The following is a 24315-nucleotide window of genomic DNA, read 5'->3' as shown; positions in this document are numbered from 1 at the left end:
TTTTATTCGTTATTTTCTAACCTGTGCAATCACCTACTATTTCTGTCTTTGATTATCTGAGCTAATTTTTCTACCTTTTCCATGAGAAAAAGAAAAGATGGGTAAATGATAGTGCGATCAGCTTGCTGATGTCTCCAGACAAGAGTTACACGTATACATGAGAAGGAAACAGGGCTAAGAAACACTCCAGTTAGAGAGGTTAGGGCAAAGTATGTTTTTGAGAAAACACTTAAGGTATGACGAATTTTTGTTGAATCTCAAAATGGATTTCTAGGTTTCCTGATGTGGAGCTAGACTCATGAATAAGTCAGGCAGCCCAGAAAGCCAATTGGACTGGCAGGCAGCCCTAAGGTTCCTGGCCTTAGGATTTCCTAGCCCTGTCCCTAGGGCAGTCCATGTGTCTGGGCTGCCCTGGGGCTGGCAGAAACCAGGATTTGCAGTAGTCTGCTGCAGACATTGTTCATGTCAGTTTCACAGGTCAGATCCATGGGACTGTTCAGTGCTGGGCAGCAGTGAAACTGATGAATTATGTCAGTTTCATAAACGAGCCATCTGAAATCATCTTTTATGTAACACCATGTTTCTAGAATTAAGTTTTTCAAAGTTGCATATTTGGGGGAAATTGGGGGAGTGAATATTTGTTTTGACCTGAACTGAAATTTCAGAATGACAATTTTCTATGAACCAAAATTATCAAATTTCAAGTTGGGATGCATCGTAAATTGTTTGAGTCCTGAGTTAAGCATGTCACGGGATTTGGCCCAGGAATTTTTATCAGTTTCCTTTTGCACTCAGGTCCACCTTTAAAGAGCTTGCTGAAGAGGAAATTTAGAGCCAGGAAGGGCTTTTACAGATAGGAAACTGAAGCACCAGGACATTAAGGTAAACATTTTGAAAAGTCAACACTAGTGTTGTATACTGTAGCTCAATGACTGGGCACCCCAATTTAAGACAACTAGGACCTGATTTTTCAGAATACTTAGCATTTTTGTAGCACTTCATATGTTCAAAGCACTTTAGGGACACTAAGGGTATGTATATACAGCAACATTATTTCGAAATAACTAGGATTTTGAAATAACGTAACTGCCTGTTGTGTAGACGCGGACTATTTCGAAATACTGTCAAGCTGGAGGGCTTCTTACTTTGACTCCTGTTACCCTCATTGTATGGGGAGTAAGGGAAGCTGGAGGAACAGTGTTCTATTTTGAAATAAGTACAGTGTAGACACTCCCAATTCAAAATCAGCTATTTTGAAATAAGCTATGTAATTGACATTGTTCAATTTATGAACCTTATTTCAAGGTAAGCCCTACTGTGCAGATGCACCCTGATTAATTCTCTTGATATTCCTGGAACTTAAATAATACTATTTTTACAGATGGAAAAACAAAGAAAGAAAATCTAAGTGTTAGGCCCCCAGGAATACAGCCAGAATGAAAATTTAGGACCCCTGTTCCTCAAACACTTTAAAGGATGGGTTCCCAAACTGGGGGGGGGGCACGGAGCAAGGTAACCCAGTCTTTCTCCCCCCTCCCCCATCAAGTTTTGCTGCCCTGGTCAGTTTTTTTGTTTGGGGTTTTTTTTGCTGTTGGGGGAGGGAGGGCAAGTGAGGGTTTTTCAAAAATCAAAAAGGGGGCATGATGCTGAAAAGTTTAGGAACCACTGCTTTAAAGCATTCTTACTTAGTTCCACAGGCAGTCAACAGTGGCAGATCCCATTCACTTCAGTTGTATTGTAAATGCTGGGCTCTTCTGAAAATCAGGCCCTATGTTTTAAGCTGTGCACCCCTCAAAGAGTAACACGCAATTAGCAGCTTCATCTAAAATTTTTGGTGTAACTCTCCCAGTGTCATGTAGACACCTATCAGCACCATCTGCAGGAATTTCTGGGGCATGTGTATTTTTTTTGGGTAAATGTGGATCGCAATGGTGCAAATGCACCCTATGGTCCCAACTGGCCGGCCAGGGGAAGACTGGGGCTGATTTCCCATCCTCATCCTCCAGGAGCAGTCCTCACCCCTGGCCTTACTCCTGGGCAGAGGAGGGGAGAGATCAGCCCCAGCCTTCCCCTGGCCTGCTGAAGCATGGGGTGAGGAGAGCTGGGGCAATGTGCCACCCCAGCCTTGTGCCAGTTGGCCAGAATGAGCCCCATTAATGATCATAGGGGTTGCTTTCACACCCTTTGCACTCCTCCTGTGTGTGCGCCTGCCTGTGGTACAAACAATCTTGGTTATGTGGGTGACACACAGATATTGTAACCATAGGCTTATCCTTTCTTTTAATGTAGTTCTTTGACTCATTCGCCACATCCAAGGGGAAAAGGGACCCCTGGGCACACGCTGAGGCAGGGTAATGGAAGGACTGCACTACCCTGCCCGCTCACAAGGGGGCCGGATTAAGGCTGGCCAGGGCTCCCTCACATCTGCTTCTCTCCTTGCCCGCCAGGCCCTTTCTGTCACCTTCCCGGGCAGCTCTGCCATTGGCCGTTGGCGGAGGCAGGGCCCGGTAACCCAGGTTAACCCAGGCAGCGCACCGCCGCACAGCAGGCAGGCGCGTGGGGACGGTCAGCGGGTCAGGCGCGTGGCTCCGCGCGCGGGCAGTCAGCTGTGCGGCTACCACCCTCCCGCCGCGTGCGCGCGCGCGCCTTCCTCCCTCTGGGCGGCGAGCGCGCGCTGACGTCTCCGGGACGCGGACAGGTTCCTGCCGCCGCCGGGGTTTGTATAAAAACATCGGGGGCGCCGCTCTGGCTCCGCGCCCGGCCTGGCCCGGGGGGGCGGGGGGCTTCCTGCCGGTCCCTCTGGCCGGGCGCCACGGGAGGCGCTCGGAACCGGCTCGAGGGCCGAGCCTTGCGGGGCGCAGCTGCCGCTGCCCTGCCACGGGGTGAAGGTGAAGCCCGGGCGGGCGGGGGAGCAGCGAGACCGACCCGGGAGCGGGCGTGGAGCGAGCGCTGCTCGCGGGCTGCCGCGGGGTCTGCAGCGGCTCTCCCGGCTGCCCGGCGGGGGTGCGACAGGTTAGCGGGGCTGGGGACGTGGCTCGCCCTCGGCTGCTTCTGGTGCGGGTCGGGCCCCTACTAGAGGGTCCTCGGCAAGACCTTCCCGCCTGCCTTGGGGCGAGGTAGCCCGCAGGGGCTGTTGCTCTCCTGCATTCTTCGCGTTCGGGGCGGCCGGCGCAATGGAGCGGGAAGCGCCGTGGCTTTTGCCGGGGAAATGTTTATCGTCCTTAATAGCTGGTCTGGGCTGTTCTCAGATCCTCTTGGCGCTATTATGGAGGGTTCTTTTATTTGCCTGTTCTTGTTTAGTGTTTATATCTAGTAAGCGATACTATACACAGTGTACTAGGTTACACAGTTTGGGGGAGCGCATTCGTTTCCCCTTATTTACAGCGTGTAGCTTTTTTTTTTAAACATACCTATGTATGATGGTGCTAAATGTTTTCGGATGATGTTAGATGGCCCTTGAACAAAATGCGTCCCACTCATAAATCAGAAAATTAAACATAATACTATACAGGCAGTCCCCGGGTTACATGGATCCGACTTACATCGGATCCCTACTTACAAACGGGGTGAGGCAACCGGGCACTAGCTGCTTCCCCCCCCCAGCAGACCAGGGAGACGCGAAGCTAGCGCCCCCCGCAGCAGACCAGGGAGACGCAGAGCGGCTTTTCTCAGCAGACACCTCAGCTTGAGAATAAAAGACTGAGGGAAGTGAGGTGTGGGAGAATAAAACTGAGCTCTGGAGAAATGTTTGGCTAGAGTTTCCCCTACAATACGTACCAGTTCTGACTTACATACAAATTCAACTTAAGAACAAACCTACAGTCCCTATCTTGTACGTAACCCAGGGACTGCCTGTATTCCAATTGTATTGCTGGCCTTCCAAAACTTTCCTCTGATGCCTCCACTGTACTAACTGTGTTGGTAAACTAGCATAGGTATTTGTACATAAATGGCCACTATTGAAATAATGCTTGGTAAGTGTACTTTGTGGTGTAACCTACCAGGAATCTGTTTCACTTCACATCTTGAAAAATCCATAGGTTTGTGTCTTAGTAATAGTACTTTTAATTTAAATAATGTTAGTCTCTTTTGCCCCCTCTCTCTCTATTGAATTGCCATGAAATTGATTTGTGGGCACTCCAAATAGACAGGTGATATTTTCAAAAGTGCTTAAGTGCCTCCCTTTTAAGTTACTTAAGTGTCTGGTGTAATACCATCTCTTATGCACTTTTGAAAGTAAGCTGTTTCTGAGGCTTCTGCATACACCCTTTTACAAACTTTAAGCTTCTGTAACTGTTTAGAGAATCAAAGTTAGTTGAGCTTTTACTTGTTTCATTGTCTTGTAGTTTTAAAATTTTTACTTGTAAATTTTGAGGCAGAGATCCTATTTGTGCAGTGTCAGTTGCATTGGGGATCTAGTCTTGATTGGGTGTGGTTGTCTTCAGATACAATTATAATACAGGAGGCTGGGGAGCGGAGCTTAGGGGGCAGGCTAGTGCTCTCAAATCGCCTCTTGTCCAAACTGGTCAGGTCCCGAGGGTGCTGGGCCTGCGAGGTCCAACCTGTATTGTACAAATGTTGATATTGTGCAAGCTAGTAGGTGAGGAATTAAGTGATGTAATTGTAGAGGAACTGTCATACTTTAATAATTGTAACAACATTTTTGCAAAATGGAATTTACTTGCAACTAGCTTGTTAGTATACGTTTTGTGTATATGTTCTCGAATATTTTTGTGGTAAATTCTGAAATAGTCTTATTCTTACCTCATAGTTGTAGCTGGAAATGTTTCTAATATTAAATTAAGCATCATGACCTCATTGTGAGAGGCATGCATGAGTATTGTGGCAATGACCAGTATAAATCTCTATATATTTAAAAAACGTTTTCCTGTAGGATGACAGTGACATCATCACATCTCTCTGCGTCCCGCAGCCCCTCCCCTCTGTTCTTCCCTTTCCCTCCCTGGTACTCAGTGGCTGAGGGGGAAGAGCGGGGGCCTGGTGAGGCCTCCTGGTAGCTGAGGTGGGGAGGGAAGGGAGCTGCATGTTACCTCACAGGACCCCCACCCTGGTGGCCAAGGGAGGAAAGAGCCAAGGATGGGGGAATAAAAGGTGTAAGGGGGCAAGAGCCTGGGTGGTCTCAGGACTGCAGTAGCCTCGGACCCTCCTGGGGAGACAGGAAGAGCGTTGGCTCAGCCCTTCTTGGCAGCTAGGGAGACAGGTGAGCTAGCTACAGCTTCAGCCCGGCCCAACTCCCTCTCCCCTGGTGGCTGGGGAGAAAACTGGGCTCGGCCCAGGGAGGAATGGAGTTGTGAAGGCGGGGGGGGAGCAGGAAAGGGCCTGGCCAGAGGGGGGAGAGACAGGGCAGCCTTAGGACTGGGCTCTTCCTGGAGGCCAGGAGGAAGCCAGGCCTTCCTCACTCCAGCCCAACCCCCCAGTGGCCAGTCGGGGTGGGAGAGTTGAGGCTGGCCTGGCCTTGGGGTGGCCAAGGGCAGAGCTGGGGCTGCCTACCTCCACAGGGGTAGTGTGTAGTGAGCAGGGGGCACTGCCCCTTAGTTCTTCTTTAAACATCTCTTCTGCCTTTAAGATTGTGTAAAGTGAGATGTCAGCATATTTAAATTGATTAGTAATAGCTTGTCCCTTTGTCTTTGTAATGATGTGACTTTCAATAGGATTTCTTCCCCCCTCCCCAACCTTGGTACTATTAAAAAAATCATTTTCACTTTGATTTTTATAGTTGGGGGCTTTCCACAATTGAATTGAGGAAAATTACTTTCAACAGGTAGAGATTACTTCCACCCCCCCAACCTGTTTCCTGTAGTAAATATCATGCTTTTATCATAAACTCCCTATTCTATTAAGCATATTTTGCACAAACATGGCAAAGACATTGCATTTGTTCACATTGGGAGCTCTCTCTATAACCCAAAGTTCTAGACACTTCAGATTTTGACTTTCTTGGACAGCATTTTGTTTACAATGGACAAGATTTTTATAGAGTAAAAAAGTGCTGCCTTCAGAATTCATTATCCTGGCTCAAGACTTAGTCTATAAGTGTGGGGAGGAACATTCAGTACTGTGCAAAGACTTTGCATTTTTTTAAGCCCAGTTGAGTTGTGTGTTTTGATCTCCTGCAGTGGTTATGAGGTCTGTAATATTTGATTTTCTGAAAGCCCTCACTCATGGAATTGTGGTTCTATAAAAATCTCACCAACCATTTAAAAAAACAAACCCAAAATCTAGCCTCCTTGTGGCAGAAAAGAGCCTGAAAATGCCAAGCTTAAGGCTCAGAAACAAAAAGTGAAAACAACCTCATTTTTAACCTTCAGAATTATACATTTTTGAATATCTGTAGTGGGCAGTACTGTGGTGTACAATCTGAAGTTCAACGAGTACAAACTACCTACACTTAACTAAAGCTTTTAAAAAAGTTAATTTGGAATTGTCTTGGTTTGGTAATATTAATGGGAATAGGTTGCTAGTTTCTCAGTATTGCTTTTCTGGGGGTCACTTGGAAGCCTGCAAATGCTGAGTCAATACACCAAAAAGTGACCTTTGCAGACAGAAGAGCGTGAAGCAAACTTCACCATCGTAGCAGCATGAACAGGAGGAGCAAGTGCCTTGCTTCCTTCTACTTGCTGGGACTGTGAAATCTACCATCATGCCATTGAATGTTGGCTGACCAGAGAAATGCAATCCGACACAGCAGAGAAAGGGAACTAGATACTGTTCTTGCCCTTAAGTTTGAGTGAATCCTCTTCCCTCCTTTAAAAAAATCATAGGCAGCAGTGTGCTGTGGAAGCTGGCTCCCTAGAAGCCGGGCTGGCAGGCAGGAGCTGGCTTAAAAGCCAGCTTCTGGTGCTCACGGCTCTCTGGGGAGCCACTTGCTTCTGCAGGGGCATGTAGTCATGGAACTGCTGAGTCTTTCAGCAGTTATTCATAGGGATGTTAAGTGTGTAATTGGTTACAAAATGTTGTTGATTACATGGTTAATCGATAGGGGTTAGCGCTACAAGCACTCAGTCCCAGTTTGTGCTGGGTTCCTAGAGCAACCCCTGCTCCTTGGCTGCTGGCTCCTAAAGTACTTTCCTTGCAGAGCTTCAGCGGGGGTAGCTTCTGAGACCTGGTGCAAACTGGGACTGAGCCAGGCTGCTGGCCAGCCTGCTAAAAAACTTACTTGGCAGTGCTGCTGGGGGAGGAAAGGTGCCAGCAGAATTAATCGATCAGTTAATTGTTTAACCAACTACATTATTACATCCCTAGTTTCAGAGGGGTGGCTGTATTAGTCTGTAACTGGAGAAACTTAAAAAAACAAACAGACTAATAAAAATGAGCTTTCATGGGTGCGACCCATGAAAGTTTAATCTGAAGGGGGTTGTGCCGATAACAGCTCATGATACCATGTACATGTTTTGCCAGTCTTGAAGATGCTGCAAGACTATTCATTGTTTAAGGTTTTCCTATTTCATGCCTCGTTACTCATTTACCATTACCTGCTTTTTAACATCCCTATTCTTTTCCCAGTCACCCAGGGTTTGGAAAATGTGGATTCAAATTTGAGTCAACAGCAGATGTAAGTAATGCAGTATCTATATCAGAACCGTGTTGCTCTAACTGTGCTCACATAAGTGCTACATCTCTTATGGAGATGGAATTATGTTGGACAGTGGTTCCCAACCACCAGGCTGCTGGGCCATGACAGGTTTGGGGACTACGGCTAGGGTACACAGCCCAGTGCTTCCCCTCCCACCATGGCTACTTGAAGAGGTGTGTCCTGCCCCACCTCTCCACCAACCAGTGCCAAGCAGGGGTGGGGTCTTCTCCTGGACCCAGAAGAGCAGTTCGCTATGCAGTGGGAGGGCCGCGCGGAGTTTTGCACTGCAGCCTTAGAGCAGTCGCGACCTAGGCAGCAGCACCTAGCTAGCGGCTGGGAGGCAGCGCAGGGCTAGGTGGGGGGGGGGGCTGGGGCAGGCTCTGGTGGGTAGGACTAGTAGTGAACACTGTGGGGGAGAGGCTCTGGAGGGGGTTGGATGCAGTGTGGCTCTGGAAACAGGAGGCTGACACTGGAGGGTCTGATGGTGGGGGGCTTTAAGGGGCAGGGGGCTGGCACTGTGGAAGTTGAACTCTGGGGTCAATGGCTGGCACTGGAAGTTGAACTCTTGGGTCAGTGGAGGCGTGGGGGGCTGTAGGGGTTAGGGCTGGTACTGGTGGCTGATGGGGCTGGGGGGGGGTCACCACAGCCCCCAGAACTGCTGCAAACAGCTGGCTTCAGCTACGGCAGCCTCCTGCCATGTGGAAACTGCTAGAGCTGAAGCCGGCTGTTTGTAGCACCTCTGGGGGCTGGGGCTTTTGGTGGCCAAGCACATGTATTTGCATATTCATTCTGCAAATGTTACCAGTCCACCAAAGGCTTGTAAATGGGTTTGCTGGTCTGTCGTATAAAAAAAGGTTGGGAATCACTGTAATAGGGCACTTAAATCAGCAGGACAAGATTGTAGCATGTACAATGTTGTAATAAGGTTGACACAAACTGCCTTACATTGATCAAAGTATGTAGTATAGACCACGCCTAACTCACATTGAGGGATGGGACTCAGCCACACATCTCTTCTTAACATTTCATACTAGCCAGTTTGTGACTCCCCACTCAAAATGCTAGTATTTGTGAATCCCCCTTTGTTGAGAGACCTAACACTTCTTGCGCATTGTATTGTGAGCTTTGGGACCTAACATGGGGTTGTGAATTTTGCCTGGTGGCAACGTGCATAAATATTACAGATATTAACGGTCCACATAAGGTCTCCTTATGAGTCCCACCCCATATGTTATCTTGAAGTTCCATGTTTGCCTGTCTCATCTACAACTGCCTTTTCTGAAATTGTTTTAATTCTTTTACAATGTTTATTGCCAAAAATAGTTTGGGGGTTCCCATTATAAACACTTTTATTTGAAGTTAAATCTCTTAATAGTTTTTGAGGATCAAGTTTTCCTTTGATTATGGTTTGATTGGCAGGCTTAAAACAGAAATTATTAGCCAAATTACAATTTTAATTAAAAAAAAAATTGGGAATGGGGAAAGGAAGATCATTATTACCTAGATAATACTTCCAATTAACATTGTAATTAATTTAACACTATCACTGGAAATTCTGACATAGACAGGTCTAATATGGATTGCATATGCTAAAACTTGTTAACTTCAGAGTGATGATTAGGCTTTTTTTGTGTAAAATATACCATACTAAAAGCAAAAATTTAATACTGCTCACCATGAGCATTCTTGTCATCTGATGTTGGCTAACTATTTCATGCATCTTGACTGCATCAGACCTTCATGAAGCTTTGTATAAGCTCTTTTTTAAATGCCTCTGTATAAACAGCAAGTTAATGTTAGCCTTGACAGAAACCAGATTTTTACTGAAATGTGAGCAGCTCAAAAATTTTCTATAATAAATATAAGAAAAAAAAACAAATAGGACGACACAAGACAATAGTCCACGTAAAAATACCCTCTCAGAAGATTTTCTAGCTTCAAGAGCTTATACTTAATTTTTATCGTGGCACTGAAAATAGATTCTCCAGCTTCTTATAAGATAAGGTACTAATAGAGGCAGCAAGGTGTGGGGAAGTGACTGTTCGACTAGTGTATCGGATAGTCAACTAGTCTTTCACATCCCTAATTGGAACACTCACAAATGTTTTAGTGTACTTTTAAAACTGCTTTAGAGGGATATAACTGATCCCATACATTGTATATCTTTAATTCTGCAGTTGTCTGCCTTTTACTTCCTTAAAAAAAAATAAATCAGTAAATACAGGCTGACTCTTATTTAATAGCAGTAGTATTGGTATCAAAGACGTTAGGAACTAGTTTGGACATAGGCGAAATGATGTAGCTACTTAAAATACTAATTATAACTATTTTGTAAAATAAGATGTAATAGCGTTAGGTACAATGTAAAGATCACTTGAAATACCACTGAGTCCTACAAGTTTAATAACTGCTTAAGAAGAATTGAGCATATTTTGGATCACTAAAATGTAACTTGGACTGCATAAAGAAAGTAGGCTTTTGAATCTGTAACTTGGACAGAGATCTCTCGACAATATCAAAATTGGAATCTCCCTGGAACACTTTGGAATGTCATGGCTGTTAGTAAGTGAAGCAGTGTAGCCAACTTAAAGTTCAGTCTTATTTACAATGGAAAATAGAAAATTTCCCTAGGCTAGCACTTCTAGGCTTTTGTATAGCTGTATTGTAAAAATGACCTCTGAAAAATGAATCAGTCCCTTAGAACAGTGTGTCCCAATTTTTTTTTCTTTTAACCACAGAACCCTTATAAACTGAGAGAAATTTCAAGGAACCCCTACAACCAGGGAATAAGTTTGTCGTGTCGAACAAAAAAAAACAAACAAAAAAACACCACTACCCAAACACACAAACTGGGGAGTGGGCTTCCAGTACACCACAATTAGTAGTCAGTTTTAATAAGATGCTAAATATGGTCATGAGATCACCATTCATTTTAATTCAACATATTTTAAAACAAAAATCATATTAAATATGTACAAAAAAAAGCTATCAAATAATATTAATTATATTCACAGTTTTCACTGCGAAGAGTGGTTTTTCTTTTCTTGGCAAATTCTTTTTATATTTAGTTTAATACTAGAAAGATGGATTCGCATATCTGGCGCAGCATTCAGTCGATTTCTGTATTTCATTTTCGTTGCTGAGTAGTTCGAGAACCCAGTTTGACACCCTTCGCCAGCACATACTTGTAACAGCTGACGAACTGCACATCTTGATACAGATGAATATTCTTGACTTTGACATAAGTCACCCCAAAATGTAATCCGAGAAATTTCTTTAAATTTTTGTATGTATTGGACATCTGAAGTGATTTCAATTAGGTTTTCATAATCTTGTGTAGAAAAACTGACTGGCTTTTCTGTTAATGGATTTAAAATCCAGTTATTGTTGTCACTAATGGTTGGAAAATACTTACTGATGTTTGTGTATAAATCGCGGAGATGATCTGCGATGTTGCTGCGAATATCTTCATCAAGTTTGCATTAATTTTCTTCAAGGAAATCATTCAGGGTTGGTAAACAATCCAATTTATTTTGTAGCTTCCATGACACTGACAAAATTTTATCTTTTGCATTAAAAATATTTACATTCATTCCTTGCAGCGACAGATTTACTTCATTTAGTTTTGTAAAGATGTCTGCAAGATATGCAACTCTCGATAACCACAGAAAGTTTGTTAAACGGTCATACAGTTGGAATTTGTGATCCATCAAATATGCGGCGAGCTCATGACGCAACTCAAATAATCTAACTAGCACTTTGTCTCGCGATAGCCACCTGACTTCTGTATGTAGAAGCAGACATGTGTGCTGACTACCCATATCTTCACACATGATTGTAATGGTCGAGGTTTTTATATCATTAATAATCTGTACTGCTTCGTCCAACACATTTTTAAGAGAGGGACAAATATTCTTAACTACCAGAGCGTGTCTGTGGAGAATGCAATGACTACTGGTGCAGTTTGGTGCTACATTTTTTTTTAAATTATTATTCGTGTTACAGCGCCAGCCACTGTTCCTACCGTTGCTTTGGCATCATCACTGCACACATCAACACATTTTTCCCTGCTTATTTGATGTTTTCATAAAGTTATCGATACAATTGAATATATTCTCACCAGTCATATTGGTTTGCAAAAATTCACATAAAAGTAAGTCGTCTTCAATAGAACTATTAAAATCATAATGGACAAATACAAGCAAAACTGCAAGACCTGCAACGTCCGTAGACTCATCTAATTGTAATGCATATGCATCATATAAATGGAGCTTATTTTTCAGCTGCTTCTCAATGTCAGCAGCAAGATCGTGAATACGATGTGACAGTATTGTTTGATAGTGGCACAGCCTCAACTTTTTGACAAGACTCATGATCCAACATACACACTACGATATCTTTTACATATGGCTTTATGAGTGATTCCCCAATAGCGTGTGCTTCTCTGACGATATACGATATACTAACTTTATAAGATGCCTCTGTTGCGTTTTATCAGATTTGGCAATTTTTGACATGAAGAGTTTACTTTTTTGAAGCGATTCAAGTTTCTACTTTAAAAAAAAAGTGTCTTTATCTTTGTATTCTGGATGATTTGTTTCAAAATGTCTTCACAATTTAGCAGGTACTAAACTATTAGATAATATTTTGTTGCACAGTACACACTGGGCACCTGGAGCATCTTCATTTCCGTTGCTTGTGAATCCAAATGACAAATAGTCCTCACAATACTTGTGTTTCTTATTAGTCGGCTGTAATTTTTTCATAATTAACTTGAACTGCCTCAGTATTTTCCTTGCTGGTTTCAGTAAAAATATGAGAGTTTGGAGTACTTACTTTTTTTCTTTAAAGTTCCTTCTTTTAACCAACGATCCGTTGGGAATTTTGATATTCGCTTGAATTCTTAGTCAAACACAGGAGCCACGTGTCCTTACAGTGTGTATGGGGATTTCTGATCCTTCACAGTGAGTAGGATTTGCGGTGTTTCACTCACTGATAGTATTCCACACCCACACACTCTGCCTTTACCAAGGGACCTAGCAGTAGCAACAGCTGCTGGTCCCACATCTCCCGGACCAACGCAAGATTCCTCTCCCCTGTTCCCTGCTGCTGCTCTGCTTTTACCACCAGACCTAGAAGCAGCAACAGCTGCTTGTCCTGCTTCTCTCCGATCAACGTAAGATTCCTCTCTCCCATCCCCTGCTGCCGCTCTCCTTTTACCAAGGGATCTAGCAGTACCTACTAGGACCCTTGGAAAAAGCAGAGCAGGAGCGAGGGATGAATCTTGGGTTGATCGGCGAGAAGCGGGACAAGCAGCTGCTGCTGCTGCTGCTAAGTAAAGTGGTAAAAGCAGAGCTGCAGCGGGGGGATGGGAGGTGTCTGAAAGGGCAGTGGGGAGCCAGAGAAGGAACCAGCGTCTTTGCGCACCAGGCTCCTTTCCGTCTCTTTAAGGGCAGGGGGGGAGCATTTGGGTTTTCGCGGAACCTTTACTTTCACTTTGTGGAACGCTAGGGTTCCGCGGAGCACCATTTGGGAAACACTGCCTTTGAAAAACATCTCCCTCCCCTAGAGATGATTCACTTGTACTGCCTTAATATGGAACTAGTCCACCAAATGTTAATGAAGTAACTTAAAGATTTAAAAATATTCATTTGATCAGGGCTGGGGAATCTTTTTTTTTTGGGGGGGGGGGGAAGTTAGCTGACCCACAAAAATCAGCTGGGGGCTACACCTGAACCCCTCCCAACTCTCACTAACGTCCCCCCGACTGAGAAGCAGATACACTCTTGCATTTCCCTCACATACCAGAGCCTAGGGGACCCAGGCTAGTAGATTTTTGTGTGCTTCAGCCCCAAGGGGGGGATGGCAAGGAGGCTAGAGAATCAGCATGGGCTCCCAAATGCTGAGGGGTGGGGGTCCAAGCTTTGGGGGCCAGATCCAGTAAGCCAGTGGCCACATTTGACCTGTGGGCCTTAGGTTTTCCACCCCTGCGTGAGATTATATAACCCTTCAGGATGGAAAGTCTCTTCTGTGTTACAGTGGGACCTAACTTCTGGGTACTCCTCTAATATTTACAACTAAAAAGGACATTTTATTCTGATCAAATGATCACTTACCTAAAGCTCTAATAAACTTCTTACAAATTGGGAGTGAAGATGTGTAGGATTAGCCATGCAATATTCACATCCTATGCACTACTGCAATGATATTTGTACAAACTACACCTTGTGAGGTGGTATTTCAAAACGAATAAAACACTGGCTAGTATAATTGAGTGTGTGTGTGTGTGTGTGTGTGTGTGTGTGAGACAATGCTGCATGTGGAGTTATGGAAATCCTCTGTTTTAAAAACTATATTTGAACAAAATAGAAACAAGCCTGTCAAGGTCTTGACTACAAATAGAGGAGACAGGGTGAATTGATTTAAATAATCCTATTTAAATCACCAAAAATTTATTTAAATCAAGTTACCAAAAAGTCTGACTCTGCTTAGAGTGCACTTAATTTTGCAGTAAGCCCCATTGAACAAACTGGCGTTTGTTTGAAAAAACAAGTATAGAATGGGGTTTCCCTGGAAAAATCTGAATTATATTGAAGTAAAATAGAGAATAGCTTAATGGCATCATCCTTACAGTCTGGCCATAATATTCTAAATTAAGAAGCATGTATTATGTAATATAAAATAAGACAATGACACTCGTGGCAACTCTAGTTGGCTCTTGCTGTTGCTTTCTGTATTGTATACCTGAGTGATAGATTCTAAACCTAATTAAAGCCTAATTCAATTTTTCTTAAACTTTTTGGCCTGGGGCCCACCCTTCTGTGGACCACCCGCCAAACACTCATGTTGACAAAATGCCTCTGCTTATCTCTAAATTAAATTACTCGTATTAGGCTATTGGAGCTATAATGTAAGAGGGTGCATATGAAAGGAAATATTAATTACAATCAGAATAATTGCACAGATGAAGAACTTCAACTTTATCATGCATACCAAACTTTGTTTTAAATAAAGTAAAATATTTTATGTCCAAAACAAAAGGTTTCAATATTGTCTTTCTTTATGGCGGGGTGGAGAACTTTTTTTTTGGGGGGGGGATGGGGGGGGGTGCTGATCCATAGAAATCAGTTGGGGGACCACATAAGTCAGAAGCCAAAAAGTCTTCCAAAAATCTCCGACTGAGACATCTCACTCCCCTGGTGCTCCAGTCCCATAGGGAGGGGATAGTGAGGGCATGAAGGACTAAGGTTCAGGGCTTCCCACATGCCAGATTCTAGAATCCTGAGGTTACTAGCTTGTGAGCCCCTGCCAGGCTCTTAGGTGAGGCATTCTGTATGTGCGAGGGGGCTGCCAGGAAGTGGGATACGGATGGAGTGGAGGAGGAGGAGGTAAGGATGGAGGGTGTTGGGGGGAAGTAGAGTGCTGTGAGTAAGGGTCTGGCCAGAAGGTTTGGATGCAGGAGGGGGTGAGGGTGCAGTGTCTGGCCAGGAGGGAGGGTGCAGGAGCAGGCTGGGAGTGCAGGATCTCAGCAGGGGGTGGGCACTTACTAGGCTTCATACCTACCACCACTCCCCGGAGCCAGGATTCTGGTGGACAGGAGCAGTGGGAAAAGACTCCAGGCAGCATGTCCATGTGCTGCTGTTCCCCCAGCAGTGCATGGAGCCGCTTGTTACCCTGCAAGTGGGATATGGTGGTGAGGCTTCGGGCTCCCCCCTCCCTGAGTGGGAATCTGGCGCTCCAGTCTTGGGGGGGGTGGTGGTGCAGGGCTGGAGTGCCAGTACAAGCTCCCTGCTGGTGGGGAGGGCAGGGATGCTGAGCCTCAATTTGCAGCCCATTGGTAAAGCAGCTGCAGACCTTTAGTGAGCCACAGACAGCAGTTTGAGAACCACTGGCTTAATTAAACCATGAGGATTACTAAGATGGTGGTTTTCATACTATGAGTCGTGATCCAGTACTGGGTTGTGGAATGTCAGGCACTGGGTCTCATTGCTGCATGATGATCAGGTGACCAGTGGGGAGTGCTAACTCAGGCTACCTGCCTGTCCTGGCATTGCAGACTATGCTGTGCCCCAGAAGCAGCTGGCAGCAGGCCTGGCTTATAGGGGAAGAGAGGAGAGAGCACAAAGGGCTCCATGCACTGCCTCTGCCCTAAGCACTAGCTCCTCACTCCCAAGGTATGTCTACCCTACAGAATTTTGTTGGAAAAACGGCCATTTTTCCGACAAAACTTGAGGCGCGTCCACACTGCAGTTGCATTCTTCCACAAGAAAATCAAAATAACAGAGGGGGTTTTTCCAGCATTGGTAATCCTCATTCTAAGTGAGAGAACCCTTTTTGCAAAAAGCTTTTTCACGAAAAGGCATGTGAGGACGGAGAAAGAGGGAGTTCTTTTGCAATAAGAGGAAAAAGCACAGGTGCCTTCGTGGCCATTCCATCCATAGCAATCTCAGCTTACATGCAAGAGAGCGTCCATTCAGTCTGGATGCTCTTTCAAAAAAAAACCAGGGTTGTTTTGTTTTTGTTTTGTTTTGTTTTTTTAATGCACTTTTGCAGTGTGGTCGCTCTCTTTTGGAAGAAGTTTTTTCGGAAGATGTCTTCTGAAAAAAAGCTTCTTCTGAAAGAAGCTGTAGCCTAGACATAACCCCATTAGCTGGGAACCTGTTGCTGGCTGCTTCTGGGGAATAGCATGGTCTGCAGTGCCAGGAGAGGCAGGAAGCCTGTCTTGGCACATTACTTTTTAGTCTGCTGAGAAACAAATCAAAAGCCTAAAACATTCAAGAAGCAAGAGCTGAGCTGTTAGGTTGGACAGACTAGAACCATTAATTCATTTTTATGAAACTGTAAGTGAAGATGTAGCATGCTTGTGGTATTTAATTGCAACTATTATTTTTAAATGAAATTTAGTATAATTCAAATAATAAACAATCCATTCTTTTTTTTAAAAAAAATCAGTGTTTGTTTGTTTTTTAATCCACCCTGGGAGTGGAATGATATGGGTCAGTGAAATTACAAATGCGGTAAACAGACCTGTCAAAGCTTACAAGTTGGTTGGGTGGAGTCATGTGTGAATACTAAAGAATTGTGCTTGTTTAGCCAGCCTGCTCATGAAATAGAGCTTCATTTGTCTCTGACTGCATAAAAATTAAACAAAACCAACAAGCTGATGAAGGGTGGTGGTAAGGGCATAACTCTTGGGGGGCTGGAATCTCGTTTCTTGAAGCAGGTTCAATTAAGTTGAAGAGATGCTTGTCAAAGGTTTACAGATTATAAAGAGGGGGCAGTGAATCTTTGCGATGACAAGGATAACCTTTCACATGTACAAGTTGTGGTCTTGATTGAGAGTCAGCTATGCTGGACCAAGTGTAATTAGTCAAGTAATCTTACCTGGAGACACTATCTTGCTAGATTACGTATCAGATTTGTAAATGCAAGTTGTTATTTGCTTGCCTTTATCTCCACCTGTCTTTATTTTTTGGCTGATGTCACTTACCTTGTGTACTGTTAATACTTGTATTTTAATCTAAACCAAGCCAGTGCTGTGTTTGGAATTGGAGTTTCCAGTTAATTTGGCAAGATATTGTATCTTAAAGGAACAAACAAACCTTATTTTTCGGAATGATCTAGGAGATTACTGTACACATCAGTGCAGAGGACTGTACACATCGGGGCAGATAGTTTTGGGGAAATTCAGGACTCGTGGTGTGATGGGGTCATTTGGCAGGTGAAAATAAAAATGTGGCTGTGGTGTAACAAACAAGCTCTGGAGTCAGATACTGAAACTGGCTGCTTATCACACAGACCCAGATGCGCTGTTCATTTGGCATGCTCCACTTCATGGTAAAACTGTTATTATGTTAGAGTAATTTTCCCCAGTTGCTGGACTATTATCTTTCTTTCACTGTAGATTTCAACATCTCAAGCTTGATACAGTTGCGATAGCTTGTTCTTTTATGGTAGCTGTCCGAGAGGCACTAATTTTACAATAGAAGAATGCACTTTTAACAGGCATTAGAAGAAGACAACAAAAAATACTGTGTAGTTTCAAGTAATACATCACCAATAACCTGTTCATATTAAGGTAGAAAATGTCACTAACTTGTGTTAAATAACATCTTCGTTTTTTTGTTTCTTTATCTTTAAACCAAGCTGTACAAACCTAGGGAATTTAAAGTTAAGGTTACACATAAGAATCCAAACAGACTCAGATTCTTAAAGTAAGAAATGCACATTTGAGGTACCCAAACAACTTTACCTCTGCCCTTTGATGAGATCATAAAATAATCATACAATTTGATGACAGATTCTTGGTGCGCGTTAGCTCAGGTTGAATATTTAAAAATCATTTAAATCTACTAGATTTTTTTTTTTCATCTCCACCCCTCATTTGTCATTGTTAGAAAGCATGTAAGCAAGCAGGGAAGAGTGCAAGGACTGAGCCTTGACACTGGTAGGACACATCCACATCTCTCTCTCCAGTTGGTTGTTAACTATTTGAACAGAACTGCTATTTAGAACTCTTTCTCACTTACAACAAATAGGTGTCTTAAAAATGGATTCAAGTTTTAAGAGCTGTACAACAGAGGAATTTTGCATTATTGTTCAGGAAGAAAACTAATTCATGGCCAATAGAAACATTGTCTAGTTATGGGACTTGCATTTCTCCCCTCCCAATGCTACTTTTTGGGGGAAGTTGCTTATTCCTGCTTCACATGTGAGGGAATGGAAGGTCAAAGATGAAGATGTTTACCAGATGTGCTTTGAGGTTGAATTAACATGCTTTATAAATTTCAGCTGAGAGCTTTAGATAGAAGCTGTTACGTAAATGCAGGGTATTAATACATCATGCATATAAGCCAAAGTACAAATAACTTCTTCCCTTTCTAATATACTCTTCTCATTTCAGGCTGTGGCACTTTTGCAACCATTTTAACTTTTTTCTGTGCACGCTGGTTAGGAGTGCATGTGCTTGGAGAACTTATAAACCTAACATATATTATTTTAGGCTATTTATGCTCTCCCACATTAAAAAAAATGTAGTTTAACCATAGCTTTAAATTTCCTGAACTCAGGTGTTTCTGGTTGAATTGGAAAAATAGCCATGGCTTAATGTCAGATTGATATATAACAATTATACACCAATATAAGAGCCTGAATAAATAGATAACAATAAACTGATTCTGTAAATCAGTGGTTCCCAAACTTTTAGGCGGCATGCCCCCTTTTTGATTTTTGAGAAACCCTCACACCCCTCCCCCAAATAGCAGCAAAAATGTTGGTGGGGGGAGGAGAGGGAAAGGAACTGACAAGAAACAAAAATAGCAGTAAAACTTGGGGGAGGGAATAGGTTGCCTCGTGCCTCCCCTGGAATTTTATCAGGCTCCCCAGTTTGGGGACCCATGCTGTAAACACATAAAATTTGTTGTGGATTGACAGGGTTGCAGTTTAAAGGCATTCTGTTTTTATATTTAAATGACTTACACTTTGCATGAAAAGTTAATTTTTTTTTGCAGTTTGACTGTATAAACACCATAGTTTATTAAGGCTTTCTCCCTTAAGATATTGAAATGTACATAAAACTGCAACTTTTGTGTAAAGAACATTTGATATGTTTTTAAATAATCCCAGATAAGTTGTGTGCAATTGAAGGTTTGATTCATTGGTTGTTGAGCTCTTTCTCTAACTAATAAACCGATCCCACAGAGCATTATTACTTCATGCGTATGGACTATATGAAATGTCAACTGGAAACCTTATAATTAAAAATATTACCAAGCAACCTCCCCCACACACCTTATTTTTAAATGTTTAGCTACCATACCAGTTCTGAGTTGGAATGAGGCAGAAGTATTTTCAGATACTAAAAGTTTTCATTTTAATTCACTAGATTTAAAGAGATGTCATCAATTTAAAGACATCTGTAGGGAATGCTCCCTGACTGCCGGTGGTAGGGGAGTATCTTTTGTGTGGGGCAAGTAGGTAGGATCAGAGGATTTCTTCAGGGTTGGTTTGTTTGTTTAAAAAGAGTTTACAGGTTTACTATGTGGTCTAGCAGGCCACTAAAGAGAAATTTTGATAATTCATCAGTCCACTAACACGTAATTCTCCAGTTACCTTGGTTGCCAGCATTAATAGCCCTGTTCTTTTCTTCCCTCATTTCCCGTGTTTGTTTCCTTGGCCAGGAGTGTTCAGACACTTGCACTGTACTGAAGTGCTTTGTGTGGGCTTCAGAATGAAATAAATAGAGATCTTGTGATTCTACTTAGTCTTGCTCTGTAGCTGGTTCCACTTGTAAAGCACTTCAGTGTGTGTTAATATGTGGATACTGCATGCCATGCCAGTAGGCTGTCTGTCAGTTGTCTGCCAGCTGGCCAATGTCACAAGCAAAAACATGCTTAGTGCCAGATTGGCCACTTGAAGTCTAAGCCTCCTAGAATCTCATGTCCTCTCCTTTCAGTTAGATCGCTGTCCTGGTTTGAATAATGCAAACAGTGTAGATTAGACAAGCTATTTAATGTAGTGGACTCAGTTGTTGTACTTGTAGGCAATCCCCTCTTCTTCTTCTTTTTTTTTTAAGCAAGTAGAGAAATCCTACATTTGACCATTAATTGGACAAATGAGCCAGGCACCTGTTAGCCAGAGAGACAGGCTGGTAGTGCCAACCGTTCTCCCTTCCTCCTCCTCAGTTACCAGAAGGAATTTCCTTTCCCAGAAAAGTGGAGGGGAGCTATTTATACCTCACTGTTTATATTGATCTTGTAAACTTTCCCAACACTTACAGCTGCTTCTGGGTGTGTGGGGGGTGGGGTGTGTGTGTGGGGGGGGGGGGGGGGGGTGTTGGGGGGGAGGGAGAAGGGAGACTCCCTTTCTTCTCCTGGTTTTAGTACTCTCCTTGCTCCTGAAGCAGCAGTACTCTCCTTGCTTCTGAAGCATCTTATTTTGATCTACGCATTTTTGATATGGCAGGGGACAGAAAGGCTGAACTAAGCCTGCTAAAGATTACTTTATACCCGTCTCCTGTTCTTCAGCAACTAATTGCATAACAAAACTAATTGCCTGTTATGCTTGAGTGGCAATGGTAATAACAAGTTCTTGTAAACTTGAGGGCTAGTACTGTACCTCATTTCTCACCCACAAAATGTAAGCAGATAAGTGTGTTTGAGTCTTGAATGTATGTGAGTCTTGAATGTTTGTCTTGTACTTCAGTGCTTTATAACTCATGGCCTTGCACAGAAATCTTTGTATTATAGGGAATCTCATTCACATTCCATCTGACAAAATCACGATGATTGAGCAACTAAGGACCATAAACAGTGGCACCATATAAGATGGAGGGTATGTCTACACTTGCACTCTCTTTCGAGAGAGGGATGCAAATGAAGACATTTGAAATTGCAAATGAAGCTGGGATTTAAATATCCTGCGCTTCATTTGCATATACGTGTTATGTCGCCATTTCGAAATAACAGATGCTTTTAAGATGCGGTTATTTTGAGAGAAAACCTTTCTCTCGAAATAACTGTAAACCTCATTGTATGAGGAATAAGGGTTATTTTTGAGAGAAGAGTTTTCTCTTGAAATAACCGCATCTTAACAGCGTTTGTTATTTCGAAATAGAGCAATTTTGAAATAGCGACGACATGTGAATATGCAAATGAAGCACGGGATATTTAAATCCCGGCTTCATTTGTAATTTCAAATGTCTTTATTTGCATCCCTTTCTCGAAAGAGGGTGCAAGTGCAGACATACCTAGACACTCTGAGGACACTATGTACTTAAAATGTTCCCATCCTTTTAAGTATTAGTATGTTGTGGTTTCTGTAGAAAATATTTTTTCGGTCCTTCTTAAAGAAGAGGACCAAAATTCTGTTTCTGACTGTGCATCTAGGTTTCTGGTCTCAAAATTAAGACCATGGTGTGGCCATCAACAAAAGTAGGTATGCTATGAGAAACACATAAAATTTGGGGAAAAAATTGAGTTTTGGCTCCAGGAGAAGCTTTTTTTAAGAGGGTAGATTTCTTCTCTGGAAATGTTGTGTAAGTTGTTAGCGATACATGCGCTATGATGATTACTGATTTTTTTCCAATATTATATAAAAGCCTGTATTCCCTGAGATTTAGTATGATTAAACAGTAACTTAGTACTTCACTGCGTGTTTGCTTTTTTTCAGTAGTATGTTAATTTTGCTCCTTTTCTTAGGCCCTATATGTTGAATTGGGAACAAGAATTACTTTTTTTTTCATTCAGAGTAACAAGTACACTTTAGAAAATCACTTGTTTTTAAAACTTGAGTGCAGAGAGTATGATGGAAGCACTTAATTGTACAGTAAAACAACCTATTGCTAACAAGTCTTAATTTTTTTTGAAATGTCTTACAGATTATATGAGATGGTTAATTGAAGAACTAAGTTTTCCAAGATGAACAAAGTAAAAACAACATCTGAGAAAAGGTAAATGCAGAAGTTTATAGAGTTCTTGATGATCATTCTATTTATTTTTCCACGTAATGTATCATAAACTTTACATTTTAAGTATTGAATTTAAAAAAAGCTAAACATTCAAAACAAATTATGGGTCCATAAGGCAACAGTAGTAATACATTATTGTAACCTTTTCACACAAATATAGCTTTAACATTATTCTCCTTTAAACAGTAATTGGTTTAGAATTATTTTTCTTTTACATAGTCATCAGCACAGTATAAAAGATAATAGATGCTAACGCCTTCCTATATTCACTAGTGCTCCATTTAGATGAGACTTACCTTACAAATTAACACTTTCAAAATTACATTTAATTTCTTTGAAAGAAGTAGTAATAAATTACCCCAAGACTACCTATTTTAGAACAAGGTCATATGCAAAAATTCACATGAAGTTGTTTACCTTTGTGCATATGGTTATCCCAATCATACATTCAGAAATAGTCATTTGGACACCCTGTTGATTGAAATTCAACAGTAGTATAACTGAGCTTGCAATAGCTTTTCTTTACTTGCGTGTGGATATTTAAGCATATCTCTGGGCTTTCATCTCAAAACTTGTCTTGAGTAGGGTACGTCAACACTGCGGTGCTATTTCAGGATACTTTCGGTATCCTCAAAGAGCACATGCCATGTCTTGAAAGCATGCCCGTTATTTCGAAAGCTATTTTGAAGTAATAGGTGTGCTGTTCCAACGTCCCTGTAAAACTCAGTCCTTGAGGATTAAGGGACGTTTTGTAATAGCACTCGCTTTCAAATTTTGGTACCGTGCTGACCGCGCCAAATAACAAAATAAGCTATTTTGAAACACACTCGAAATAAGCTAGCAGTTTGTGTAGCTTCTTTTGAGCTATGGGCACAGTGTAGATCCACACTAGCAGTCCTTCAAAGCACTGCATAACATTATAGATAGGAACAGAAGCACTTACTTCAGTGGGTCCATACGTGTATACATACAGATATGTGCTCGTGATTTACTATATTCTGAGCTAAGGGGCTGATTACCCTTCTAATTTATGTATACTTGCATCATCATCAAGCGAGTATAAATATCTGTCTATCTGCAATAGCACAGGTAGCCTCAGACACAGCTGAGTGTGCATAGTATATACCTACTGATTTCAGGCAGGTTTGTACTTGGCACAGCTTAGTCTCTGCTGGTGCTATTGTTGGATCCAGGCTATACTGCTAGTTATACTTGTGCTAGCTCATTGAGGGCTAATATGAATGTGTATATGAGTAGGGGAATACCATCTTTAGGTTGTAGTGGAAAGGTAGCCTAAGTAGTGCCAAAATCATAGCTTTGACTTGTTTAGTTTTTTGTTTATACCAAGCACCTATCTAGAGGTATCTGGGCACAGGGGTAGCAGCAGGGAAACCAAATATGCAGGCAGTTGAGTATACTCCAAAATTAAACGTATTAACTTTTCTCCAAGCACTTCAAAAACAAAATCCCTACCTATTCACCCCATCCTTTTTTGGCAAAACCTTTCTCAGATCGCAGTTTGTTGGGAACATTTTGTGCTTATGATTGGCTGATGTAAAGGAATAAAATATAATTTTATAAATCATGAGAAATGCAAACTTACACATTCCTTTACCAAAATATGCATTTCCTGCTCTGAAAATCTTGCCAATCTAATATAAAGGCAAGGGTATCAAAGTCATAATGTTGAGGGGTGTGTGTGTCCAATTCTTGAAAAGCTTGTGTATAAGGAACAGTTTCATAATGATGACACTAATTTAGAGAATTCATGCATTGTCTTCTGAATGGAAGAAAATACTACATTTGTAATAGTTCAGTTTGGAATGCACTGCAATAGCAAAACCATCTAGAAATTCTGGAAAACTTTCAACCCCTAGAAAATATGCAGGATATTTTACCTTTTAATGTGTTTTTCTACAGTATTGCTTTTTATAATAGAGTAAATCGCATATGCTATCATGGATTTCTTAATCTCAGGAAGGATTTGAAGTTTATAATGAGGATATGTTACTTCCAGTTTGGGTAGCTGTCCACTGCTGCTAGGGAACAGGTCAACATTTGAGACTAATGCTTGTGATGGTCCCTGCTTGGGCAGTTAATGAACATTCCTAAAGACCAGTCTTTCAAAAGATAAACATGGATTCCAACCAGGGAGTATTAATTTTTTTGTGAAAGTCAAGCCATCTTTCAGCAATGATTGTACCATAAAAAAGGTATCTATTGTAATTGTATTCAACTCAGGATATGTTGACCT

At 42.2% G+C, this 24315-nt stretch overlaps 1 protein-coding gene across 6 annotated transcripts in view; it reads left to right on the top strand.

Moving 5' to 3' along the window:
* Positions 1-24315, top strand: part of AGTPBP1 (ATP/GTP binding carboxypeptidase 1) — a 140908-nt gene that overhangs the window by 25341 nt on the left and 91252 nt on the right. For 2 of the 6 annotated variants that reach the window (XM_006135883.5, XM_006135885.5), the window contains exon 2: positions 21972-22043. In XM_006135883.5, coding sequence (XP_006135945.1) covers positions 22012-22043 — 32 coding nt within the window. In that variant the 5' untranslated portion in view covers positions 21972-22011. Of the gene's footprint in view, positions 1-795; positions 883-2562; positions 2717-2990; positions 3013-7235; positions 7574-21971; positions 22044-24315 lie in introns of those variants that run through there. The other 4 variants (XM_006135884.5, XM_075931781.2, XM_075931782.2 and 1 more) reach the window with 4 other exon arrangements.

This window comes from Pelodiscus sinensis, chromosome 6, assembly GCF_052426305.1.
Source record: "Pelodiscus sinensis isolate ZL-2025 chromosome 6, ASM5242630v1, whole genome shotgun sequence".
In the NCBI taxonomy this organism is placed as follows: domain Eukaryota; kingdom Metazoa; phylum Chordata; order Testudines; family Trionychidae; genus Pelodiscus; species Pelodiscus sinensis.
This window is presented reverse-complemented; position numbering and strand designations above follow the sequence as displayed.